General features: G+C 43.5%; 1 protein-coding gene across 3 annotated transcripts in view; it reads right to left on the minus strand.

The window, feature by feature from the left end:
* Positions 1-9951: 9951 nt before the first annotated feature.
* carmil2 (capping protein regulator and myosin 1 linker 2) overlaps positions 9952-21513 on the minus strand; it is an 87267-nt gene continuing 75705 nt past the window's right edge. For 2 of the 3 annotated variants that reach the window (XM_083762375.1, XM_083762377.1), the window contains 9 exons: positions 18524-18637; positions 16420-16456; positions 15447-15515; positions 14965-15213; positions 14302-14360; positions 13502-13673; positions 12123-12212; positions 11789-11923; positions 9952-10772 (listed from right to left, as the gene is read on the minus strand). In XM_083762375.1, the coding sequence (XP_083618501.1) occupies positions 10246-10772; positions 11789-11923; positions 12123-12212; positions 13502-13673; positions 14302-14360; positions 14965-15213; positions 15447-15515; positions 16420-16456; positions 18524-18637 (1452 nt within the window). In that variant the 3' untranslated portion in view covers positions 9952-10245. The remainder of the gene's footprint in view (positions 10773-11788; positions 11924-12122; positions 12213-13501; positions 13674-14301; positions 14361-14964; positions 15214-15446; positions 15516-16419; positions 16457-18523; positions 18638-21513) is intronic. The other variant, XM_083762376.1, reaches the window with a different exon arrangement.

Here is a 21513-nt window from a genome sequence, read left to right on the forward strand (position 1 = left end):
TTGTGTTGCATAATATCGCTGGATAATGCAGTGAAGAGCATATTGGATGTACATAAAGATAAGAATGTATTTGTCTAACTTGGAGAGATTTGCACATGGATTCATTATAATCTGTGTTTGGTGGCATAATCGTGCTGGATAATGTAATGAAGTGCACAAAGACAGTTTTTGCCTGACGAAAGAGAGATTTTTTATTTTAGAGACGTACATGGATACATTCTAGTTTCTGGCCCATACGGGGATCGAACCTGCGACCTTGGTGTTATTAGCACCATGCTCTGACCAGCTGAGCTAACAGGCCTGCTTACTGAATGAGTTGTTGCAACTAACTCTTTGTAAAGTGGCTCAGAGGGTTTCAGCATGGATCCTGAGTGTTTTCTTGATTTTGGCAAAGTCAAAGCACCCATTGCATTTCACAGGTTCACAGATTGAAGACCAAGAAGGGACTCGAACCCTCAATCTCCTGATTCGTAGTCAGGCGCCTTATCCATTGGGCCACGCGGTCCTTAGAGTGTACATTCTCTGTCAGAATGGTAGTCCTCATAAATGTCCGTCAGGCCTTTTGGCTGTGTTTGGTGGCATAATCGTGCTGGATACTGTGGTGAAGAACATATTGGATGTGCATAAAGACAGTTTTTGCCTGACAAAAGTGATTTTGCATGTTAGAGATGCAGATGGATAGATTTTAATCTGTAGTATTATAGGCACATACGGGGATCGAACCCGTGACCTTGGCATTATTAGCACCACGCTCTGACCAACTGAGCTAACAGGCCTGCTTACAGAATGAGTTGTTGCAACTAACTGTTTGTAAAGTGGCTCAGAGGGTTTCAGCATGGATCCTGAGTGTTTTCTTGATTTTGGCAAAGTCAAAGCACCGATTGCATTTGAAAGGTTCACAGATTTAAGACCACGAAGGGACTCGAACCCTCAATCTCCTGATTCGTAGTCAGGCGCCTTATCCATTGGGCCACGTGGTCCTTAGAGTGTACACTCTCTGTCAGAATGGTAGTCCTCATAAATGTCCGTCAGGCCTTATGGCTGTGTTTGGTGGCATAATCGTGCTGGATACTGTGGTGAAGAACATATTGGATGTGCATAAAGACAGTTTTTGCCTGAAAAAAGTGATTTTGCATGTTAGAGATGCAGATGGATAGATTTTAATCTGTAGTATGTGGCCCATACGGGGAGCGAACCCGTGACCTTGGCGTTATTAGCTCCACGCTCTGACCAGCTGAGCTAACAGGTCTGCATAACTGAATGAGTTGTTGCAACTAACTGTTTGTAAAGTGGCTCAGAGGGTTTCAGCATGGATCCTGAGTGTTTTCTTTATTTTGGTAAATTCAAAGCATCCAGTGCATTCCCGTTTCTTCAAGGCCAAAGGTTAGCTTTGAAGTATATGATAGTGATGGAGCTCAATACCCTCCATTTTAGTTGGCACAAACTAAAACAGGTCTGATTAACTGGGAACAATCATACTGCAATCAGTCACAGCCATGCATATAAATCAGTTGCCGGAACATGAAACTCAGGTTTAACCGAAAGTCGACCCGTTCCATCTGCAAGTACCAAGTTATGGTGAATTCCATAGAACTTCGACATGTACACAGTACACCAACGATGAAGGGACTCGAACCCTCAATCTTCTGATTCGAAGTCAGACGCCTTATCCATTAGGCCACGTTATCGTCGGTAACCAGTGATGTATTCCTTCTTTCAGAATGTTATTGGGATGAAAAGTCCAGGCCTTAATACATTTGTGTTGCATAATATCGCTGGATAATGCAGTGAAGAGCATATTGGATGTACATAAAGATAAGAATGTATTTGTCTAACTTGGAGAGATTTGCACATGGATTCATTATAATCTGTGTTTGGTGGCATAATCGTGCTGGATAATGTAATGAAGTGCACAAAGACAGTTTTTGCCTGACGAAAGAGAGATTTTTTATTTTAGAGACGTACATGGATACATTCTAGTTTCTGGCCCATACGGGGATCGAACCTGCGACCTTGGTGTTATTAGCACCATGCTCTGACCAGCTGAGCTAACAGGCCTGCTTACTGAATGAGTTGATGCAACTAACTCTTTGTAAAGTGGCTCAGAGGGTTTCAGCATGGATCCTGAGTGTTTTCTTGATTTTGGCAAAGTCAAAGCACCCATTGCATTTCACAGGTTCACAGATTGAAGACCAAGAAGGGACTCGAACCCTCAATCTCCTGATTCGTAGTCAGGCGCCTTATCCATTGGGCCACGCGGTCCTTAGAGTGTACATTCTCTGTCAGAATGGTAGTCCTCATAAATGTCCGTCAGGCCTTTTGGCTGTGTTTGGTGGCATAATCGTGCTGGATACTGTGGTGAAGAACATATTGGATGTGCATAAAGACAGTTTTTGCCTGACAAAAGTGATTTTGCATGTTAGAGATGCAGATGGATAGATTTTAATCTGTAGTATTATAGGCACATACGGGGATCGAACCCGTGACCTTGGCATTATTAGCACCACGCTCTGACCAACTGAGCTAACAGGCCTGCTTACAGAATGAGTTGTTGCAACTAACTGTTTGTAAAGTGGCTCAGAGGGTTTCAGCATGGATCCTGAGTGTTTTCTTGATTTTGGCAAAGTCAAAGCACCGATTGCATTTGAAAGGTTCACAGATTTAAGACCACGAAGGGACTCGAACCCTCAATCTCCTGATTCGTAGTCAGGCGCCTTATCCATTGGGCCACGTGGTCCTTAGAGTGTACACTCTCTGTCAGAATGGTAGTCCTCATAAATGTCCGTCAGGCCTTATGGCTGTGTTTGGTGGCATAATCGTGCTGGATACTGTGGTGAAGAACATATTGGATGTGCATAAAGACAGTTTTTGCCTGAAAAAAGTGATTTTGCATGTTAGAGATGCAGATGGATAGATTTTAATCTGTAGTATGTGGCCCATACGGGGAGCGAACCCGTGACCTTGGCGTTATTAGCTCCACGCTCTGACCAGCTGAGCTAACAGGCCTGCATAACTGAATGAGTTGTTGCAACTAACTGTTTGTAAAGTGGCTCAGAGGGTTTCAGCATGGATCCTGAGTGTTTTCTTTATTTTGGTAAATTCAAAGCATCCAGTGCATTCCCGTTTCTTCAAGGCCAAAGGTTAGCTTTGAAGTATATGATAGTGATGGAGCTCAATACCCTCCATTTTAGTTGGCACAAACTAAAACAGGTCTGATTAACTGGGAACAATCATACTGCAATCAGTCACAGCCATGCATATAAATCAGTTGCCGGAACATGAAACTCAGGTTTAACCGAAAGTCGACCCGTTCCATCTGCAAGTACCAAGTTATGGTGAATTCCATAGAACTTCGACATGTACACAGTACACCAACGATGAAGGGACTCGAACCCTCAATCTTCTGATTCGAAGTCAGACGCCTTATCCATTAGGCCACGTTATCGTCGGTAACCAGTGATGTATTCCTTCTTTCAGAATGTTATTGGGATGAAAAGTCCAGGCCTTAATACATTTGTGTTGCATAATATCGCTGGATAATGCAGTGAAGAGCATATTGGATGTACATAAAGATAAGAATGTATTTGTCTAACTTGGAGAGATTTGCACATGGATTCATTATAATCTGTGTTTGGTGGCATAATCGTGCTGGATAATGTAATGAAGTGCACAAAGACAGTTTTTGCCTGACGAAAGAGAGATTTTTTATTTTAGAGACGTACATGGATACATTCTAGTTTCTGGCCCATACGGGGATCGAACCTGCGACCTTGGTGTTATTAGCACCATGCTCTGACCAGCTGAGCTAACAGGCCTGCTTACTGAATGAGTTGTTGCAACTAACTCTTTGTAAAGTGGCTCAGAGGGTTTCAGCATGGATCCTGAGTGTTTTCTTGATTTTGGCAAAGTCAAAGCACCCATTGCATTTCACAGGTTCACAGATTGAAGACCAAGAAGGGACTCGAACCCTCAATCTCCTGATTCGTAGTCAGGCGCCTTATCCATTGGGCCACGCGGTCCTTAGAGTGTACATTCTCTGTCAGAATGGTAGTCCTCATAAATGTCCGTCAGGCCTTTTGGCTGTGTTTGGTGGCATAATGAGAGACAGCGAAATGCCTTCACGACGGACGATGTACGTCGCGACGTATATTTTTCCGTCGCAACGTATATTCGAGTACGTCCTGGCGTAAATATCAATTCGTCCCGGCAGAACGGAATCGTCGCGGCTATATCTACCCGTTTGCGACGTAATATGTTGGCTATTATTTTCCGTCGCGCCAGAACGGGACTCGTCGCAGCTATATCTACCCGTTGTGGCGTGAGCTGGACTCGTCGCGGCAGAACGTGACTCGTCGCGACTATATCTACCCGTTTGCGACGTGCGCCTCGCCGGTCCGGTCTCCAGGCGAGCCTGCGTCCTTCATATATTTTTTTTTCTGCTCTCGTTGGACTTAACTTTAAAAGTCCAATGGAACACCTCTTTGTAACGGGTCGCTGTAGTATAGTGGTCTAATTCCTCGCCTCTCTATTCTTTTTTGCTGAGGACGCTGGTTCAATTCCCGCTCGCGGCAAACCAAAATTATTATATTTTAGACAGACAGACAGACAGACAGACAGACTGCCTGTCTGCCTGCCTGTCTGCCTGCCTAATGTATTGTAAATAATGTATTCATTCCATACGGCTATTTCTTTTTAATATAAAAACTTTTGTCTTTCGCGCGATTCGAACCAGCGTCGTCAGCACCAAAACATTGAGAGGCGAGTGATTAAACCGCTGGACTACAGCGGCCATACGTTACAAAGAAGTGTTTCATTGGACTTATAAAGACAATAGCACCCAGCTGCAGTCTCGCAAGGGGAGGGACCGGAAGTGCTTTTATTTCCGGCTTCCACGTGCACAAGCGCACATACACGCACGCGAAATATAATGCAATATGTAATAATCAGCTCATACATTATAAAGACATTATTGCATTATGAAGTTTTATTACAGTATGAGTCGCCTATGTGGAGGTTCTTAATGTAACACATTATTACATTATAGAAAAATCTATTAAGTTATGTGCTCGTCTTTTAATTACATTATGAGCTGATTATTACATTATGAGGTCAGATGTAGAGTTGCTGGCCGCCTCAGCTCCATATATGGAGATCTAGGTGATGATCCAGTCTTTTCAATGTATGGCTATCCAGGGTTTGATGAGGTCAGTGTCGGGATCTTATATCATATGGAAACGGCCATATATGGCGGTGTGACGTGTCATGAGGCGTGACCATATATGGAGGCATGACACGAGGCGTGACATGACACACTTACTGACTGACTGACGGGAAATGCAGGTTTTCATAGTAAATTAAATGCATATGGTCGTGTGTCTGTGATCTATGGTCTGGACATGGTGTGTGTGGGACAGGGGTACGGGGTTATAGCAACTTATTACATTACTTAAATGCCTTGATATCATTATGTTATAATCGACCATATAGGCCTAGCCTATTATTGCATATCATTTTATTATTGTTAGATTTGCATTTCTTCAAATATGCACACTTATACCACCAACTAATAAGCTTTCAATTAAAATATTACCTACAACAAACTACTTCAAACTTTTCCAAACCGACCACGTAATTATGTTTAAGCACAGATGGTACTATATACACCCGGCATTTAAGCGCGCACCAGCAAGTGCGTGTCGTGCACGCGCATTATATTTCGCGTGCGTGTATGTGCGCTTGTGCACGTGGAAGCCGGAAATAAAAGCACTTCCGGTCCCTCCCCTTGCGAGACTGCAGCTGGGTGCTATTGTCTTTATAAGTCCAATGAAACACTTCTTTGTAACGTATGGCCGCTGTAGTCCAGCGGTTTAATCACTCGCCTCTCAATGTTTTGGTGCTGACGACGCTGGTTCGAATCGCGCGAAAGACAAAAGTTTTTATATTAAAAAAAAATAGCCGTATGGAATGAATACATTATTTACAATACATTAGGCAGGCAGACAGGCAGGCAGACAGGCAGTCTGTCTGTCTGTCTGTCTGTCTGTCTGTCTGTCTGTCTGTCTGTCTAAAATATAATAATTTTGGTTTGCCGCGAGCGGGAATTGAACCAGCGTCCTCAGCAAAAAAGAATAGAGAGGCGAGGAATTAGACCACTATACTACAGCGACCCGTTACAAAGAGGTGTTCCATTGGACTTTTAAAGTTAAGTCCAACGAGAGCAGAAAAAAAAATATATGAAGGACGCAGGCTCGCCTGGAGACCGGACCGGCGAGGCGCACGTCGCAAACGGGTAGATATAGTCGCGACGAGTCACGTTCTGCCGCGACGAGTCCAGCTCACGCCACAACGGGTAGATATAGCTGCGACGAGTCCCGTTCTGGCGCGACGGAAAATAATAGCCAACATATTACGTCGCAAACGGGTAGATATAGCCGCGACGAGTCCGTTCTGCCGGGACGAATTGATATTTACGCCAGGACGTACTCGAATATACGTTGCGACGGAAAAATATACGTCGCGACGTACGTCGTCCGTCGTGAAGGCATTTCGCTCCACCTGGAGAGGTGACCGGCTTCCATCCTACAGTATCAGAGTTAAAAGTTATAAAAGGGTCCATTTGGTTCCATTTGTACTAGTACACTCTCAGAGTTACAGACCTGTAAGGGTCCATTTGTACACAGTCAGAGTTACAGACCTGCAAGGGTCCATTTGGAACCCCCTCAAGGAGGGCCCCTGGATCACACCTTTGAGAGCCACTAAATAAATACATAACTAATATAGAGCATATTTGATGAAATGTAGGAGCATAACCTTTTTTGTTATAGATTATTAACAGAACCCTGCACACACGACACACATTGCACACGTATGACATGTGTCCTCTTTTTGGTAATTCAGAATATGGTAAACCCTACATGAATTAAGTTGTTTGTTTAAATACTCGTGGGTTTAGATATTGTAGAGGAGGATTATTTATACCTCATGTAGAGTCTAGGCTATTTTCTCTATAAGATTGTGCCTTTGTACATTGGTCTGAAAACCTATTATCTGTCTACACATGATCTCATCCATGAGTCTGACCCAGGCACACTTATCCTGGCTGCAATAGCCTATATCTAAACTCTCAAGGGTCTCCCTTGATTAAATAAATAAAGATCAATAAATAAATAAGGTAGTGGGATTTATGGGTTGTGACGTTTTTCATGCAGCCCCCCCTTTTGAAGAGATATGCCAGGGACCCCCCATAAGAGAAGATTTTTACGTGTGAAATTAAACGGGTTGAGAATTTTTACGGCTAGCCTCTGCTAGAGCCGTACAGAAGAGAGAAGAAATGTATGTCTTTTTAAAAAAAAGACATCTTATTTTGAAGGCAACCGGAAACTGTGCTAGCTCATAAACAGGAAGTAAACCGGAATTCTTATCGTTTTCGTCAGTGATAAAAGGATAGTCGACAAACATTTTTCGTCATAGTTTTAGTCAGACGAAATCAACACTGCCAACCCACACACAGAACTAAAACCCCAACACCACAAAGCATACAACACATCTCAATCAATTTTTAATAATTATTAACAATATTTGGATTTATACTCTCTTTTAAAACATTTTGCTCATAATTTCAGCTTTTTTTGTTACTTTATGTATGTATTTGTACATATTCATGGCTGGCGTGCAATGATAGACATGACAGTAGAAAATAAACTCTCACCTAGAAAGAGGAGGAAAGTCTGGTCTTCGACATCACAGGGACACAAAAACTGATGATACTCTCTGACAAAGATTGTGACATTTTCAAATCTCTGCGTGTTTTCAACACAAGGTCTCAAGAATTACTGGGAGGGTTCATGAAAGAAGGGCTTGAGAGACCATCACATGATTTCAATTCATTCATAAATATTAATTACTGGCTCAGTTTTACTGTTTCCATTTTGGGGCGTTTTCAGTGCCATTGCCTAGTTTGCCCCTTGACACATTATCAACGTGATTCATAATCATAATCGTACCAGTCTTACCGATGTTCCAAGAAAGTTAAAAAGGTGTCACAAAAAGACAATCCGCGAATCATCGGTTTCTTTATGAACAAAATTCAACAACTTCCCCCTTTTTAAAACATGACGCTGACAAGAACGTGTCTCTTTAAACATTGTCCATGGAACATGTACACAGGTGTGGAATAGCAATAGGGCATTAAATATGCAATGCTCAATGAATCGGCATAATTATGAACGTCACTGTCTGTCTTCTGAACCTACGCTTCAGAACCGGGCGATGGTTACGATATTCCTACACAGCGATCACCGTCAATGTACATGCATTAACCATTTCTTATTCATAGTTTAAAGGAGAATTCCGGAGTAGCTGTTTTCTTAGAGTAATCTGATGATAGTATATCCATTAACCAATGTGTGAAAAATGAAAAAGTCCTTCTCTAGCATGCTGTAGCTTTGAGCAGGGAGGATGGGTCTATCGGCCGCTCGCCATAGACGGAAGCCAATTTGGGACAATAACTCTGTGGACGCATTTCCGTTTATGACAAAACAAAAAAGAATCATCAAGCGATACAAATAATCGATTTAGACTAGAGATAGACCCGCCGTGCACGTTTTCTTTTGTGCCTGTACCACTGGTTAATGGATGCAATAACAACAGAAAGAAGTTTAAAAAAAAACGGCTACTCCAAAATTCTCCTTTAAGTGTCACATATCGTGTCATGACAGAACTTATTTACCATTGTGTCTCATGATTAATCATAAATAACCCTCCGTAATGTATTTAACCCATTCAGGACGGGAACCCCTTTTGGTGTTTTAAGGATTATGTTATACTTTAGCTATTGAAAAAATAGCAGATTTACAAGCTCGTAGTGCGGCACTATAGCTTGTAGATCTGTATTCTTTGAAAAATCGTGAAAATGAGGCGCAGATCTTTGACTGTACTTTCAGAGCGAATGTTTTTTTACTCAAATCTTTGCTTCTGGGGGTCCCTATTCATTCAGATGGGGGTCCGGTGGCCAATTACCTATAATTCTGGGGGTCCTTGACATGAAATTGTTTGAGAACCACTGACATAGAAACATAGGTTTTTCAGAAAACTGTCGTGATTTAGAAGACATTTTGTAGAATCGGCTCAAGGTCTAAATGGGTTTATAACAAGCCGTGATGTTCAGTTTCAACATTAAGTGCACCTCTATCATGTGAGTCACGTGCTGTTTGGTCCCATGGTGGAAAGTAACTAAGTACATTTACTTAAGTACTGTACTTAAGTCCAATTTTGAGGGAGGCTACATCAAGTAGTATTTCAAAATGTCAGTACTTTTACTTCTACTCCACTACAGAGGTAAATATTGTGCCATTACTTCACTACAATTATTTGGAAAGTTAGTTACTTTTTAATTATTATTACAAAACCGGAACATTTTTTACTACTTTTGGCACTTTAAGTATATTTTGATACTTTTACTTTTTTAGTTTGGGACTTTTATTTCTATATTGCAGTATTGGTACTTTTACTTGAGTAAAACGTGTAAGTACTTTTTCCACCACTGTTGTTTGGTCAAGAAACACGCATGACGCCTATCACATTGAAAATGATTCATCCTTGTTGAGCCTGTGTGCGACACACGTGCGCAGTAAATAATTCTCAAACATCTGTCTAATGTTTTCTTTGTTTTTTTTTCATACAAAGCGAGCGAAACATGCCGACACGCAGTCTGTATACAGTCCCAGCCAGGCTTTGATTCGGCCGATGTCACTGATGAACCCCTCCTTTGCCTCCCTTCCTTACAGGTCTCTCTCCTTAACGGCCCACTTCACCACTTTTCAACCTATCTTCATATAATTGGTCCTCACTAATGTTCATGATTAAAAAAAAAAAACGTTGTGTCTGTGTCTCATAGGAGTGCTGTGGGCAGTTCAGAAACCCGTCCACCAGTGACATCAACGTTAGGCAGATTTTTGTAGATTTTGTTTTAAAAACATTTAGATTTGTATTATCGTGAGAACGATGGCTTCCATTATCACAGTGCAACTTTTCAGGAATAGAAAGCCTGCCGTTTCTATTAGCTTGGATTTCCCCATCGATGATGTCACTGGTGGACGGGTTTCTGAACTGGACACAGCCCTCCTATGAGACACAGACCGAGTAGAAAAGAATTGTAGCATTTTATCATGAACATTAGTGAGGACCAATAATTATATGGAGATAGGTTGAAAAGTGGTGAAGTGGTCCTTTAACGTTGTGGGTGTGTCATTTGAAGAGGAGGGTTTCAGTTCTTTGGTCTGGCGGTTCTGCCTTCTCTGTGTGCCGTTTGGAGACCGTCTCGCCCCCCTCCACCTCCTCCTCTTCCTCCCGTGTGCTTTCTCCGGCGTCTGCCGTGCTGGCTGGGGTTGTGCTTGGGGTCTTCTCTTGGGACACGTGGTGGTGGTGGTGGGTCACATGAGATTTGTCTACGACGGCGTGAGACAGGGTCGTGGCTGTGCTCGGTGGCGCCGGAGGAGACTTCTCTTGTTGGGGTGACTGGGCTTTTTCGGAGCCCGGTGCGGCTGCTGCTGGCCTAAGAAGTGACAGGGCGGGAGGGGGGATGGCCGAGGCGGAGGGCTCAGGTTCCGCTGCCTCTACGCTGGGCGTCTCCACAGCTGCTGCTGGAGCTGCTTCATTGACCGTTGTTGTTACTCCATGACCTGTCCTCTTTTTCTCCATCTTATTCTCTTCCCTGTTCTCCCTCTCTTCCTCGTCCTCTTTCTTGGAGCTCCCGCTCTGCTGTGCTTCGTCTGCTGGGTGTTTGAGGGAGACAACAAGAAAGGAGCATAAATGGTAAATGGTGCACTTTTATAAGCATTTATATATCCAAGGCGATTTACAATGATTGTAAATCATTCACACGCCGATGGCGGAGGAAACCACGCAAGGTACCAACCTGCTCATCGTGAGCAATTATGCGTTTAGTGTCGGTCTTGCTCAAGGACACTTCGACACTAACTCTGGGGGAGCCCGGGTTCGAACTGGGAACCAAGCGACCAGTCTACCTCCTGAGCCACTGCAGTCCCTATAGGAACCTTTATTTAGAGCAGGGGTTCCCCAACCTGTTCTGGATTAAGGGCAGGCCCACTTGAAAATGATAAAGTAGCCAAGCAGCAATGGGTGGGTTGCATGCATTTTTATTGCATGCATTTTATTTTAATGAATCATCAATCGATCGACAGTGTGCCGGCTTAGTCAAGTAGTATACTCTTAAGTTCCCATTTATCTGAAACGAAAAAATGCAATGAATTCAAAAATTTAAAGAAAGAATGTGAAAAAACATACTATTTTATGTCATTATTTTATATTAATCTTATATTATCATTAAAATCTTTGCGCTTTGCCAATTAGGTGTCAATTATTAGGTGCCACACGGACGGAACGCATCAGATGTGGACCTCTATGGGGACCTACCACGGGTCACGGACAAAGTCAGAGAGAGATGGATGAAGCTGGCAGGGCACTGCGTCAGGCACCCAGAACTTGAGGCAAGTGAATTGACTCTATGGGAGCCAACCCAGGGAAAAGCCAAGAGGGGAAAGAAGCGTAGATAGGAAATTGTGGAGGGCAGTGATCCAGGAATCCCGAGTTGGTATTGGCTAGACCTCACTCTCGCAGAAACTAACTAACTTGCCAATTATTTGGGGGCCCACTGGCACACAGGTTGGGGATCGCTGAATTGAACAGACAGACAGACAGACAGACAGACAGACAGACAGACAGACAGACAGACAGACAGACAGACAGACAGACAGACAGACAGACAGACCTCTGTCTACCATCTCCACTGTGTCCTCTCCTGTGGGCGTGTCCTCTCCTGTGGGCGTGTCTTCAGTGCAGGTGGACAGATCACCTCTGTTGCCGTGGTGACGGAGTGGCGACCTCTCTAGCACTGCCTTCAGCTCTGAGTGAGAGAGAGAGAATAAAGGAGAGAGTATCTACACAGATATGATGTCTCATCTCAAACATCTCAAACTCGTTCACCCACTTATATATACACACGCACGCACGCACGCACGCACGCACGCACACACGCACGCACGCACGCACGCACGCACGCACGCACGCACGCACGCACGCACGCACGCACGCATTGTCCTCACCTTGTGTCATCGTGAGAGCGTCTTCGTGGACTGACACTGCTCGCCGTTGTGGGAGGGGTTTCATGCGTGGGCGGGGTTTAGGAAGACTCTCTGGGGCAGCACACACACACACACACACACACACACACACACACACACACACACACACACACACACACACACAAACACACACACAGTGTAACACTCTCAAGAGTTAAATTGTTAAACATCTGCATTACTTCATTGTAATTGAGAATGTAGAAGAATTGTTATTTTGATAAACGTTTGCCTGTTATCTCTCCTCAGGCCCGGATTAACAATGGAACCCGCAGTTTGCAGTGCCCAGTGCAAGACAATTTCAAATACAGCTGTTGCTTTCCCAGCTTGGTCGTACAACAGTTTTCACTCGGTGGGAGGAGACCCAAATTCCATATAGCAGATCCAGCATCAGATTGTGCACTGTGACCTACCATCAGTGACTGAGTGTGCACTGTGACCTACCATCAGTGACTGAGTGTGCACTGTGACCTACCATCAGTAACTGAGTGTGCACTGTGATCTACCATCAGTGACTGAGTGTGCACTGTGATCTACCATCAGTGACTGAGTGTGCACTGTGACCTACCATCAGTGACTGAGTGTGCTGTGTGACCTACCATCAGTGACTGAGTGTGCTGTGTGACCTACCATCAGTAACTGAGTGTGCACTGTGACCTACCATCAGTGACTGAGTGTGCACTGTGACCTACCATCAGTGACTGAGTGTGCACTGGGACCTACAATCAGTGACGGAGTGTGCTGTGTGACCTACCATCAGTGACTGACTGTGCACTGTGACCTACCATCAGTGACTGACTGTGCACTGTGACCTACCATCAGTGACTGAGTGTGCACTGTGACCTACCATCAGTGACTGAGTGTGCACTGTGACCTACCATCAGTGACTGAGTGTGCACTGTGACCTACCATCAGTGACTGAGTGTGCACTGTGACCTACCATCAGTGACTGAGTGTGCTGTGTGACCTACCATCAGTGACTGAGTGTGCACTGTGACCTACCATCAGTGACTGAGTGTGCACTGTGACCTACTATCAGTGACTGAGTGTGCACTGTGACCTACCATCAGTGACTGAGTGTGCACTGTGACCTACCATCAGTGACTGAGTGTGCTGTGTGACCTACAATCAGTGACTGAGTGTGCACTGTGACCTACCATCAGTGACTGAGTGTGCTGTGTGACCTACCATCAGTGACTGAGTGTGCACTGTGACCTACCATCAGTGACTGAGTGTGCACTGTGACCTACCATCAGTGACTGAGTGTGCTGTGTGACCTACCATCAGTGACTGAGTGTGCACTGTGACCTACCATCAGTGACTGAGTGTGCACTGTGACCTACCATCAGTGACTGAGTGTGCTCTCTCAGAGCGGCCCTGTGCGCTGGGACCTCTCCGTGGCGAGGGGGCCGGTGGGGGGTCTCTGCGCGCCGGGGATGGAGCTGAGGTCGGACCACCAGGGCTGTCCTTCTGCGCCGCTACCTGCCGGGCCACATGCTCCTCGTGGCTTCCATTCTACGGGTTGGATGAGAAAATATATATTTTTAAACAAAACGTTTGGTAACTCGTCTCGATGAACCTTCATGTACAATAGCCAATGAAAACCAGCGGTAGGCAGGTGATCCTTTTGAACAAGTCTGAAAGGTCTTTATAGCATATAATAAAGAATAACACATGACAAACATCAGAGACCCTCATTCTGGAAAGGGAGAACTCCAAAGGAAAGACCCTCTACGGGGAAACGCAAAGATAGAAGCCTCGGTAGGCCGAGTGGCCATTATCCAAATGCATAACAAACAAACAAACAAACAAAACTTTTAAAGGACCACTTCACCACTTTTCAACCTATCTTCATATAATAGGTCCTTTCTAATAATCATGATAAAATGGCACAATTTGTTTCTACTCAGTCTGTGACGAGTTTCTAAACTGCCCCCCACAGCCCTCCTATAAGACACAGACTGAGTAGAATAAAATGGTGCCATTTTATTATGATTATCAGTGAGGACCTATTATATGAAGATTGGTTGAAAAGTGGTCCTTTAAATGTCTATACGAGACTTTCTCAACTTTGTCCAAAAGAAGACATTTATGTGAAGAAACCTCCCCAAACAAAGACAAATGTTCTTTTTAAAAGACTCACCAGCGTCTGTGTTTTGGAGTCCTCCATCTCCCCCGGCCTCCTATCCAGGACGAGGAGCCCTGCAGGGCAGGTGGTACCAAGGTTATTATAGTTAACAAAAATTAACTGAATACCTAATCAAAAAAGAAAAGAAAGACATAACTAACTGAAGTTTGTGGATGGTTGGTCATCTATAATCTGAATGAATTTTTAAATGTTACGTTTTTATTACACAATACTTGGCCTAATACCTATTCAATCCTGCACCTGTCAAATAACTAAAAAAACCAACAATAATAATAACGAACTAATAGTATCAGCTTTCTTTTTTTAACTAACAAAAACTAGCAAATCCACTATAAAAAAACGTATTAACCCATTCTGACCGGGCACCCATTTTGGTGTTGGCATCATGTTATGCTTTAGCTATTGAAAAATAGCAGATCTACAAGCTCATATCGCGCCACCGAGTGGCGCGATACGAGCTTGTAGGTCTGCTATTTTTTTTAAATCGACACTTTTAGAATCTGATCTCAGGTCAGAATGGGTTAATAATGAAACTGTCAGGATGTAATAGACATTTTTAGAATCTGATCTCAGGTCAGAATGGGTTAAAACTGGGGGGGGATATTCAAAACGAACTAAAACTAAAAGATTAAAAAAAAAAATCCAAATTATTCTAACCTTGGGTGGTACGAGGAGCGGAGCTGCCGGAAAGGTGCTGGGATTGAGAAGCATGCTGGGAGGGAGGTGCGGCGGTCTGACCTCCCCCTCCCCCGGGGGGCGCGGCCGGGGTGGGGAGGCAGGGCTTGGCGGCGATGACGGGTTTAGGGGGCAGGGGCCCCACGGGCCGCTCGGGGACCACCGGTTTGGGGTGGAGGAGGGCAGGATCCGAGCGGAGCGGCTCCACAGCTCGCATGGGGCGCCTGGTGTCTGAGGTGAGAAAAGACCCAGGGAGAGAAGTATAGGAGTACGAGAGAAGGGACAAAGAAAGAAAAGAGAGTGGAGGAAGGGTAAGAGACCAGCATTGCGGTGGTGGTGGGTGCATGCAAGAAAGAGAGAGGGTGGATGGTTATTAAAGCTGCAAATTGGTACATTTTCAATCCTACTTGTATATTTTGGAGATTAAGTGACCGGGGTAAGTAAGTATAGTATATACACTGTACCTGATGAGCTGGACATGGTTCTGGGCTTCAGAAATGTGGGAGGTGGTTGAGGTTTGTCCAGGATAGCACCTAGAGAGAGAGAGAGAGAGAGAGAGAGAGAGAGAGAGAGAGAGAGAGATAATGGCCCGGTTTCCCATAGGACACATGGTGTAAGAGGTACTGTATAGTGAACATAGACATTCTGTGTATAGATGTGCCACGCAATGGTAGGACTCAGGCCTCAGGCCTGAGGCCTACATTGCCTCCTCCAATGAGTCGGTCGGTGTGAGCTTGCCACCGTTGGTGTGTGAATGAGGGAAGTGAGGACGCTGGCGTCGACTGTTCCGCCGCTTCATCTCCCAATGTATGAATGAACGAACCATTGTTAAGCACTTTGAGCAATTGGAAAAAAGCGCTATCAAAATGAAATTGTGGATCGCGTGTGTCGAATGTGAAGTCGGTGGGGCAAACGGTTGTGGAGTTATGTGCATTACAACCGTACACACACACACACGCGCACACGCACACACGCACGCACGCGTAGGATTGTAGGATTATTATTATTATTATAGTAGTAGTAGTAGTATTATTATTATTATTATTATTATTATTATTATTATTATTATTATTATTATTATTATTATTTATTATTATTATTTATTATTATTATTTTGAGAACACTAAGATCTGAGATGTGTCCGGATCAGACACGGTTCCTGACGGCAGCATTAAACGCTGACTCCTCCTGAGCTCGCTGGGTCATTCTTAGAGAGGGAGACACTCAGGGGACTTGTCGTAGAGACATGGACGAGAGGCTATACTTTACACACTTTCCCCCCTGTGGATTGCAGCAGTGACCTCCTCTGACGAAACAGCAGGGAGAGACAGAGTAGCACAGGACACACACACACACACACACACACACACACACACACACACACACACACACACACACACACACACACACACACACACACACACTCAGCTATCTTACCCTCAGAGTTGGCCTTTCTCAGCTCTTCCTCTTTATTCTACAGATAGAGGAAAAAGTTATTATACCAACAAGATTATGAGAGAATATTGTGCTCTTCCAGGCTAGGGAATCACAAGCCAACATGCTGCATGTTCTCCAACAATGTAAAAAAAGATTCATAGCCCAGTGCAGACATAGTTTCCTATCATCATCATATCATCATATCATATCATACTATAATTCAGTCAATGTCTGTGTGTCTGTCTGTCACTGTGACTGCCGTAGCTCCTCACTGCCTGCACCAATCGCTCCCACTTTTCACACAGGCATTGACCATAATAATATGGAGGTCTTAACGAAGCCCTTTTTTGTAAATTGTAAATTAATTATGAATTTATTAGTGAATTAAAAATGTGAAAACGCACCCAGGGCGCAGTATATCGGGTAAGGGCTAGTAGATTTAAACACTAAAATGTACAGCCTTATCATCACAGCTCGGTAAAGAAGCCTTGACTTAATTTAAAAAAGAGGGAGTGCCACAATTTTTGTATTTTTCCAGTTTTTGTTTTCATGTGTCTATGAGGCGACAGTACTTCATTAGACACCCTGGAGTCGTTTTTATGTGCAATGGTGTATTAACTTTGTATTTAGGGTTTCTTCCTGGAGACTGAACCCTTGACAGTCAAACGGGCCAATGAAATTAACAGTAATATAGTGACATCACACTATCAGCCCCTCCCCTAACCCCTCCCCCTTTATTATACAACTACAGCTGTGCGTGCAGCTTCAGTTGAGGTGGATCACCACCCATCACCACCCACCAGGCAAACCAGGCATACTTAATGAATTGGTGGGCGTGCCCACATAAAAACAGTTTAACAAATACTGTACATCTTCTTTGAAAAAATGTTACCTCCTTATATAACAATAAGACCTGATGATGATGTTTTAGGGTGGAAAAGAATCACGGCACTCAATCTTTAAAGTCTTGTAATACAGGCAATGCATCCTGGGCCTTGTAGTCTATGTCCGACTGCCACAGGGATCCTTTTTAGAGAATATTAACGTTTGTGGTTCCTTAACAATTTCCTCTTAATGTTCAGATTCCTTAACGGTTCCTATAGGGGCTCCCAAATGAACCCTAAGGTCTGGAACTCTGAGAGCGTACAAATGGAACTAAATGGACCTGTAAGGGATTTTGTACACTCTCAGAGTTATGGACCATGAAATGTAAAAGTGTGACCACTGGTATTGTAATTGCATAGCAGGCTTAGCACTGCTGAAGACAGAATTTATTTAAATTACACCCAGACAGATAAAACAGAATTAAAGCTCGAAGGTATAATCCACTAAAAAAAATGCAAAATACTAGAAAATATGAAAAAGCTACTACTGTGGAAGGCTTCTCAAGTATTAATGTACTTGTATTGATCCTATAAACAATTTAATATAGGTCTAGTTTTTCCCACCAATTTTGGAGCTCATGGAGCTTATGGAGCTCATGGACTAAGAACCAAAAATAACTGAACCCGATGGAAAGGGGGTCTCAGAGAGAAAGAGAGATGTTCTGGCAAAAAAAAAGAATGCTCACTAGATGTCACTGTTCTCCCAGCAGCATGCCTTTTCAGGTAGCTGTACTCTTAGGCCTGACTTTGCATCTAGCATACAACATTGATGCATGCTATAGATGTAAACAAAGGGTTTGTTTACATCTTGCCCCAATGCATTTCCAATGGAAGTCACATGGTTTGACACAACATTTGTTGCAGCTTTCGGCTGTGTTTTTCGACTGCCCCCCCACCCTCTCATACAACACAAATGTTGCGTCAAATCATGTGACTGCATTGTGAGCTTGCATCAGTCTCATACAACAAGCATACATCAATCTGTTGCGAAGGTGTGAGTCAGGCCTTACAGTTTAGAAACAAGCCCAAAAAAACCGCAAGCCGCAACCACCAATATTTACAAACAACTGTACAGAATAACAAAGTCGCTTATAAAAAAACAGACACTGACCCCTGAGAAGGGCAGTGGGAAGGGGAACCTAAACAGTACAGTAACACGTGCATAAATGAAATGCAGAAACATGCTATGTGACATTACATCTGTGGAAACACATACACACCTGTCCTATTTGGCTGGTCTTTGTGTCAGCGGGTGGGGTTTTGGCCACGCCCATTCTGTGCAGCATCACCTGAAGTCTCTGCTCAAAACTAGACGCGCTCTCGGATGCATACTTCTGGAAATGCACAAACATAAAGTCAGAGCACATACTGTACATACCGTAAGGCACGCATGCAGTAGCATCACATCCATTCAGTCACTCCCAATTAGCGTTATCTGCATTACCCTGGCGGGATCAAAACCATTTTCGAGTTTATTTTCTTTTTAAGATATTTTTGAGGCTTTTGGAATTTATTGATAGAGGAAGTAGAGACCGACAGGAAACGAGGGGAAGAGAGACAGGGAGTGACATGTCATCATCATCGTCATCATCGTCATCATCATCTTCATCATGCGAGAGTGAGGTCTAGTCAACACCAACTCGGGATTCCCGGATCACTGCACTCCACATTTTCCAATCTAACATCAGGTTCTTGAGCTCTGCATTGTTGTCAGCCAAGCTGTCTCGCCGCAGCACGTCTACATTAGGTGGTACGCTTCTTTCCCCTCCTGGCTTTGCCCTGGGTTGGTTCCCATAGAGTGAATTTACTTGCCTCCAAGTTCTGGGTGCCTGATCCGACATGTTGCATTACGACTATAGGTGCCCGGACTGCTATATGCCGGCCCGGGTCCATTTTGGAGTTTCTGGTCCGGGCAGAGCAAGAAATAACTTTGAAACATCAGGCGGCCGGAAGCAACGACCGGAAACTCCGGCGCAGCTAGTGCACCTCCGAAATGATTCCCCAGGTTTAAAAGGTGTTTAGTTTGGTATAATCATTTAGTTTCTCTTGGTATAAAAATCATTTGGTATGTTCATCTTTTATTCTAACTCGTAGCATGTCTAGCGAGAATACCAGACTTTCCTCCACGGTGGAAAAGCTGGTGACGCAAGATTATATCTGTATATAGGCATAAATATCATCATGTAGTCAGTCAGTTGCACGCACGCATGCACACATGCATTATATACACATACAGTGTACTATAAAGCTGACGGTTGGCCCAGTTTCACAGTACCATACATGTACTGTACACAGTAAACTAAATTCACATATAGTCACATTCAGCTGTACTTCAACTGGGTGATGATGAATGTTCCAAGTAAAGCCCTTCTTGAATAATGAATGCAGCGCGTGGCTCATTTTTATCGGAGAGCATTTAGAGTCAATCTGCTTCCGGCTCTCTGCACCACACCGCCATATCCGCTCCTTCAGCTCTCCACCGACCGCGTCCTCAAGACAATGATTGATTTTAACCGTGGAGAGACCTCCTGCTTCAATAGTAGGGTGGGGGGGGGGGGATCCGGAACCAGAGGAGAATCGAGAGGAATTAACCAGATCCAACATTGAGGAACCGGACTCGGTTCCATCACATGAGGCCTACCATTGCGTGGCCTAGAAGTCATCTGAGCATGTGCAACACCATACTTCTTACACCATGTGTCCTTTGGGAAACCGGGCCAAAGTGTGTCATGCTTTTTTGTTTCTTCTTTTTTTTACTGTACTGCCATATAAAATGGTAAATGGTGCATTTATATAGCGCTTTTATCCAAGGCGCTTTAGATTGTGCATTACATTCAGCCATTCACACACCCACACACACATGACGGCTCACAGCTCGAAAAGGTTGTCGAATTTAAATATCTCGGCCTCTGGCTCGACCCTCAACTCACATTCAAGCCTCACATCACCTCTGTTATCCAGAAAGTAAATTTCAGCCTGAAAGTTCTCTATCGATCTATTAACTGTTTCACCCTTCAGGTCAGAAAAAGAATCATCTCGCAACTAATTCTCCCTATCCTAGACTATGCTGACATTGTCTACCAAAATACCTCCGATACACACCTCTATCCCCTCAACGTAACATATAACAATCTCTGTAGATTTATACTGAGGTGTCCCTATATGACACACCATTGTACCATGTATGAGTCCCTCAACTGGCTAACACTAAAAGCTCGAAGACACTCTCACTGGCTATTATTTGTCTTTAAATGCATATACTTTAATTACCCGGAATATCTAAAACAATATCTACGTCCCTTCAGCTCACCATACAACCTGAGGCACACAGACCTGATAGTCCCCACCAACATCAGAAAAGTAGTTGGTCGGCGTGCTTTTAAATTTAAAGCTCCTGTCGACTGGAACAATCTCCCCAGTTCCCTCAGATCCATTAACTCCTTCAATATTTTTAAAGTGTCTATCATTATTCATCTCCAAACACCATGCTCCTGTTTCTAACTGCCTCCGATTGTTCTGATTGTTCTCTCTTTCCTTACATCATGCGGCAAATTTACTATTTACTATCTACTATTTACTATTTACTATTTACTATTTACTATTTACTATTTACTATTTACTATTTACTATCTACTATTTACTATCTACTATTTACTATTTACTATCTACTATTTACTATCTACTATTTACTATCTACTATTTACTATTTACTATTTACTATCTACTATTTACTATTTACTATCTACTATTTACTATTTACTATCTACTATTTACTATTTACTATCTACTATTTACTATTTACTATTTACTATTTACTATCTACTATTTTCAAGTGCATGTTTGTACTTGGTCATGATGTAATGACAATGTTGTTAATATCTGTCATGATGCTCGGCCTCTTGTTGTTCCGGTGTATGTTCATCATCTTGTAATTGTATCATTACTATATTGACTTATTGATACAATGTTGCGGGGAATAGGTGGGATGGGAGCGGCTAGTTTTGGGAGAGCTTTCTTTGTTGTTTGTTTTGTCCTTGATTATGTATGAATGTACTTGTATTGTCTTGTATTGTATTTGCTGTATGTTGCTGGACCCCCTCGAAAACGAGATGATACATCTCAAGGGGATATCCTTTCTCAATAAAGGTTCATATATATTCATACACCGATGGCGGAGGAAACCATGCAAGGCACCAACCTGCACATCGGC

The sequence above is a fragment of the Protomyctophum parallelum genome, assembly GCF_964188405.1.
Source record: "Protomyctophum parallelum genome assembly, chromosome: 4".
Lineage (NCBI taxonomy): Eukaryota > Metazoa > Chordata > Actinopteri > Myctophiformes > Myctophidae > Protomyctophum > Protomyctophum parallelum.